Source organism: Prunus mume, linkage group LG4, assembly GCF_029339155.1.
Source record: "Prunus mume cultivar Tortuosa linkage group LG4, ASM2933915v1, whole genome shotgun sequence".
Taxonomy (NCBI): domain Eukaryota; kingdom Viridiplantae; phylum Streptophyta; class Magnoliopsida; order Rosales; family Rosaceae; genus Prunus; species Prunus mume.
The window spans coordinates 11,960,325-11,967,039 of record NC_142701.1 but is presented as its reverse complement, the minus strand read 5'-3'; the positions used below and the strand labels follow the sequence as shown (position 1 = coordinate 11,967,039).

The 6,715-nt window shown below is 37.5% G+C and overlaps 1 protein-coding gene across 1 annotated transcript; it reads left to right on the top strand.

Moving 5' to 3' along the window:
- Positions 1-533: 533 nt before the first annotated feature.
- LOC103327827 (hexokinase-1-like) lies at positions 534-5,656 on the top strand. The gene is made up of 9 exons (XM_008230194.3): positions 534-1,000; positions 1,653-1,803; positions 1,893-2,075; positions 3,556-3,630; positions 3,795-3,950; positions 4,086-4,184; positions 4,283-4,413; positions 4,588-4,669; positions 4,942-5,656. The coding sequence occupies exons 1-9, from the start codon at positions 732-734 to the stop codon at positions 5,287-5,289; spliced, it is 1,494 nt and encodes a 497-aa protein (XP_008228416.2). The 5' UTR covers positions 534-731; the 3' UTR covers positions 5,290-5,656.
- The last annotated feature ends 1,059 nt before the right edge of the window (positions 5,657-6,715 follow it).

Here is a 6,715-nt window from a genome sequence, read left to right as displayed (position 1 = left end):
TCGGCCAAAAAGTACTCAGAAAAGAAAATGCGGATGAGTTTATGGTTAACTCTATTTATACACCATAAATTCGTCAACACATCTATTTATTTCTTTAATAAAAAATTACTTATAAAGTAAACAATAATAAATTTTGTTCACTACATCACTCACGATCCTAGAAATAATCTCATCATTCCTACGTGGATTCTATCAAGATAAGATAAGAAGATTAATAGTTTTGTGGTCAAATGAAGCCATCCATTCCACACTAATGCAAGAAGTTGGAAACTCAAGTGATCTTATCAAATGTTTAATCCCTTTGTCAAAGACATTTTAATTGAAAATTCAAATCCAAATCCTTCATTAGAAATCTTTCCATCTAAATATTTAAATATTCAGTAAAAATAATCCTTAATTTGATCAAAAAAGAAACAAATCCTAAATCTTGACCGAAAAAGGAAGAGACACCTAATCCTTAAATTTTTTTTTGCTGTGGGATAAAATTGTAATTCTTGTTGGAAACAAATAGAGCTCCAATCTAATTATTTGTTGTCCTTTGGGGGTAATTATCACTGAAATTCCAATTGTGGCCCTACTCATATAAAAGGTCACCCCAAACCGTTAAAACGTTCCCCCAATTCCCGTCGCTCCCAAAAACCAGAAGAAACACACAGAATTTCATTCGTCATTCCATTTTCCGCAATCTCCACAAACAACTCCAAACCCAATCAATCAAATCTACATACACAATGGGGAAGAAGGCGGTGGTGATTATTACCGCGGCGGCCGTGTGCGCCGCAGCCGCCGCTCTGGTGGTGCGCCACCACATGCGGAGCTCAGGCCGGTGGGCTCGGGCAACCGCCATCGTCAAAGAGCTAGAGGAGAAGTGTGGGACCCCCATTGGGAAGCTGAGGCAGGTGGCTGACGCCATGGCTGTGGAGATGCACGCCGGCCTTGCCTCTGAAGGTGGCAGCAAGCTCAAGATGATCATTAGCTATGTCGACAATCTCCCTACTGGGTACGTATATATTCAATCAATCAACCCTTTTGCTCTCATAACGTGAATATGTATGTTTTGGATCGACTTGTTCTGGGTCTTCGTCTATAAGGTGTCTCTTTTATTTGTTCCAGATGATCTCTTTTGGGTATAATTGACGTGGGTGCTTCTGTTGTTGTTTATATGGATGTGGGTGATTCAAAGTCCATTTCTTGATCCAGTTATTATAGTTTATTTTGTTGTTGTGAATCTGCCATATTTTGGGTTAAGTTTTGTTTATTTATAGATGGACTGAAACTTTTGGTTGAATTCTCATACAATTGTCATCATATTCATAGGGCCAATCAGAATTTTCCAAATTGTATGGATTTATCCTCTTTTTTTTTTTTTGTGGCATGTTTATCTCTTCTTATAGAATTTTGAGGAGTGAGTTGTACCTTGTGTATGTTTCATAGTCCTTGAAACAGTCGTGTCTTAAACAAAAATATGACTTATATTGAAATTTCTGCTGTCAGATGTTGAAATTTTTCCTAAATGTATGATTTTGTAGCTACTCTGTCTTATTATTGTTGTTAAACAAGCTGTTGAAAGAGGTTTAAACTGAATACCTCCTCATATATATATATATATATACATTTTTTTATTATTTATTATTTATTTTTTTGTGTTTCAGGACTGAAAAAGGTTTGTTTTATGCGTTGGATCTTGGAGGAACAAACTTCCGTGTGCTGAGGGTGCAATTGGGGGGGAAGGGTCGTGGAATTATTAGTCAAGAATTTACGGAGGTCTCAATTCCTGAAAATCTTATGGTTGGGACTTCAGATGTAAGTAGTTTGTCACTAAGAATGCCATTGTAAATCAAGGTGCTTTATGCGAAACATCTCTCAAGTCTAAAGGATAATTGTGATTTCAGGCACTGTTTGACTACATTGCAGCAGAACTTGCAAAATTTGTTGCTAAAGAAAGTCAAGATTATCAACTCCCTCCTGGCAGGCAGAGAGAACTAGGTTTTACCTTCTCATTCCCTGTGCTGCAATCATCAATTAATTCTGGGACCCTTATTAAGTGGACGAAAGGCTTCTCTATAGATGATGCAGTTCAGTCCTCATTACTTTGGCTCCTTTAATATTCTCTGATAATTGTTTTCTACTTAGTTTAATGTTCTCTATATTCTCCTTTAATATTCCCTTGTTAGAAAAAAAGTGAATATCAGCACTTATGAAGTGTAGATATAACTGTGCCGGGAGTTTGCAATGCATTCGTCCATTTCTGTTTAATCCATTGTAATGATGGACTGAAATCCAAAAATATGCCTGAACATCGTGGGGCACATGATTCTAGTGGTAGAGCACTTAGGGTCACACCAATGGCCAGAGTTTGACTTTTGCCCTCTCCTGGTCTACGCCTTATTTTGTTCCAAAAAATGTTGTTTGGATGACTGAGACTCCCAGTTATGAAATTCAATTAGATCCCTTTTCTGAAATTTAAGGTCTGCAGCCTGGGTATATTTTTTCTCCGTTTTGAGTGAATATAGTTGTTGCATTTGTTGTGTCATTACTGGATATCCACTAAGATTTATTTCTATCCGTATTCGCCTCTGACATGCACTTTCTGTACTTTAAAAGGAAAGAAAAATGAAAGGTGGAACAGTGTTTAATTTTGTTTTTCTTCTTCCAGGTAATGTATCTAGAAATTGTTGCTTAAGAGTAGTTTCTTCTGATAATTACGCTCATCAGTTTTCAGAGAAGTTAAAAGCTCGCCTCATCTGTTCCTTTTAATTTTAATGAGACACACTTCACTGCTCTTTTCTTGTGTTGAGATAGGTTGGATAGTTCCTTTGGTGCCTGTGAGCTACACTATAGCCAATAATTTCTATTTGGCATGATGTTATCATGCTTGCCCTTAGAAAAGCTTCCTACATATTCTGTATCTCTGTTGATAATGTTCATTGCTTCTGTTGAAACATTGACTTGGACAGAGGTGATGTTAGGAAGATGATATCCATAGTCTTGTTTCAGCATCCTTAAACATTAACATCAGTCAAACACTATTGATTTTAAGATGTATGGCTAGTCCCACCTCTCATCATCTTCAAGCTGAGATCCATCTTCTACATCTATTATTTCATTTTATTTCCTCCTGTTAAATGAAAGTTATTTCACTTAGCAGTGCTTGAGTTCTTAAGATAGAGAGTACAGTGAATCAGTAACTTATGAATGTGGTTAAGTTTCTGTAATATAGTGTCCTCATCAAAATGTTGAAGTTATCTTTTGGTTCTTAACAATTGTAGTCAGTGCTACTTCTGACTATCTTCAAGTGCACTTCATCATTTATAAACAATACACACGCCAAATACTGTATTCTATTTTCCCCTGTTGAATGAGCAGCCATTCCCCTCGGCGCTAAAAGTCAAAAGATAAGAGTTGATGTCTAGTATATTATATGTATTGGAAGCAGTAAGCATATCTAGTATTTGAATTATTGCCGGATGTCCAATAATAAACAGATTCTGAAATTGTGAAACTTGTTTGTTTACCCTTATTTCAACCTTTTGACTTTTAACTCTTGATGAATAGGTTGGCCAAGATGTTGTGGCTGAATTGAGTAAAGCCATTGAAAAACAAGGCCTTGATATGCGTGTGTCTGCTCTGGTAAGTTAAAGTTGATCAGTTATTAGAACATTGAAAAAAATGACCATCATGTTGATTCTGTTAGTACATAGTTTATTGGATTTGTGCTGTAACAGCATTTAAAATGCTTTTTCATATAAACTATTGTTTAAAATTAGGTGTTAATGGTCACTTTCTCACAACAGGTTAATGACACGGTTGGGACATTAGCTGGAGGTAGGTATGTCAATGGGGATGTTGTTGCTGCTGTGATTTTAGGCACGGGTACAAATGCAGCATATGTAGAACGTGCACATGCAATACCAAAATGGCATGGTCTTCTACCTAAATCTGGAGATATGGTTAGCAGTTCCTTCACGGCCATTGACTTGTGTCAATTTCATATTCAATACTATCTTTTGTTTGTACAACTATAAAAACAATATGCAAATGCAAATTATAAAGCGAATAGTGAAGCAGCTTTCTATGGACTGCAGGTTATCAACATGGAGTGGGGCAGTTTTAAGTCAGCACACCTTCCATTAACAGAATATGATCACTCATTGGATATCGAAAGTTTAAACCCTGGTGATCAGGTGATTGTACTTATATACTTCTTAAGTTTGTTTTGCTTAGCTTTATTAACAAACTAGATAATACTCATATTTTAACGTCTTTCAATTGATTCTTTCAGATTTTTGAGAAGCTAATATCTGGAATGTACTTGGGAGAAATTGTTCGCAGAGTTCTTTGTAAGATTGCTGAAGAAGCTTCCCTTTTTGGTGACACTGTTCCACCAAAGTTAAAAGTCCCATTCATTTTGAGGTTTTTCCTTAGGCCCACTATGTTACTTTTGTTGTATATGTTGCTGTTTGGTGTATATAGTTTCTCTTTTTCAGATTTAATTTTATTCACGTTGTTTAGATTATTTGGAATGATGATAGTGGATTGGGATTTGTTTTCACGAAGTAGTTAAATTGTGAGTTATGAATCATGCAGGACACCTGACATGTCTGCAATGCATCATGACACATCCTCTGATCTTAAGGTGGTACGAGACATTTTGAAGAATGTATTGGAGGTATATTTAACTTTCCACGTCATCTGGAGTTTCAGTAGTTGTCAAACCTTATTATTTGCTTTCATATCTCCGTGACTTCTCACTTGCATTGTTAGCAAAGTCATAATTGTCTTAAATAGACTTACGGCAATTATGTTATGGGGTGATATAGAGGTTGAATCTTGTGGACGATATTCTCTTATCTTCATATGAATGACTTTTAAATTTTGATTCCCAAACTAAATCAATAAGTTTTTGTAGATTTAAATCTTTGAAGTTTAATTCTGTTTCAGATATCAAATACTTCTCTTAAAATAAGAAAAGTTGTTGTGGAGCTCTGCAACATTGTTGCCACACGTGGGGCTCGCCTTGCTGCTGCTGGAATTGTAGGTGTTCTGAAAAAGGTGGGAAAAGACGCATTCAAGGATGGGGAAAAACAGAGGACAGTGGTAGCTTTGGATGGTGGATTGTACGAGCATTACAATGAATATAGTAAGTGCATGGAGAATACCCTAAGAGAATTGCTTGGAGAGGAAGTTTCCGAGAGTATCGTTATTGAGCACTCTAATGATGGTTCTGGCATTGGAGCTGCCCTTCTTGCTGCCTCTCACTCACAATACCTTGGAGTTGATGAATCCTGAGTTTTCTCAGAACGGTAGAGCTTTTTGGTGAAGAAAGTTTCACAGTTTTGGCATTTTAATCTTTCCCCTGTTCCAACTAGAACCTCTCCCATTTTTTCATCTTATTTCTGTGCCTCTTCTGCTCTGCCCATTTTCTCCTTATGATTGTTTTTCCTTTTTAGGGGAGAATTTTAGTTTGTGGCTTTGCAGAATCTGTAAGAGAGGTGGATTGTTGTATAAAAGCAGGACCTGTAAGCGGCCATGTGCTATACTGCTTCGGCCTGCAAATTTCCATTTTTTTAACCTTATGGTAATTCCCAATTCTTATGTTCAAAATAATAGAAGCATTGAAATGCTACTTTTAATCACAACACCAATTTTATTCTTATGATTTATTATTTTGTTTGTGGTCAGAAAATGTCCCAGTTTAGTAATGCCAATTCTGATTCATTTTCAGAGCCCTCTCAAGCTCACTCCTAGGTTTGAAGACAAACTTTCTTCATTTTCTCCACTTTTTTGAAACTTTCATGCTTAATTTCTTTTGGTATGCTAAAGGAGAACTCTTTGTAATTTCTTTTGGGTACAAAACACATTAGAAAAAAAAAAAAGTTCTCAACAGAAGGAGAAAAAGGGATGAAATAGGACAAAATCACCAACAATGAATAATATCAGACAAAAGTTCTTTAACACAAAAAATTGTTGGATCTAATAATGTTAATATCTATTCCAAGTACATGTCTCACGGATGTTTACCCTGATTCGCAATGACAAAAGTAGCAATCAGTTAGTAGGGAGAGCAACCTTCTTGAGGCATTGTTTACGGCAGATCGTGAAGTCTATCGCGCGTCCATTTTTCTGCACCAGAAGTCACATAAAAAGTAAAAAGAGAAGTTAGACCCTGCAATTATCAGATTGAAAACCCATAAAAGAAACAAAAGCAAAATGCTTTTATTTAATATACAAACCAAAACCAGCAGCGGTATAGGGCATGGGATGCTTGCAGGGAAGTGTACACTTATCAAAATTTATAGGCTTAGGATGAGGGCCCCTGCACATAGAAGAACATCCTCTTAAACAGTCCACGTCGCTGTTCGAGCAAGTGTCCATGCACAACATCAAACAGCCCTCATCGGAGGACTGTTGAGGAGGAGGACTTAGGTTTGGCAATGTTGGGGAGTCATGAGCAGGTGGAGGGGGTGAGTTTTGAAGGCCAGGGTCATAGGAAGGTGGCGGAGGGGGTGAGTTTTGAAGGACAGGGACATAGAACGGTGGCGGAGGGGGTGAGTTTTGAAGGACAGGGACATAGAACGGTGGCGGAGGGGGTGAGTTTTGAAGGCCAGAGTCATAGGACGGTGGTGGAGGGGTGAGGTTTGAAGGCCAGGGTCATAAGACGGTGGTGGAGGGGTGAGTTTTGAAGGCCAGAGTCATAGGAAGGTGGTGGAGGGGG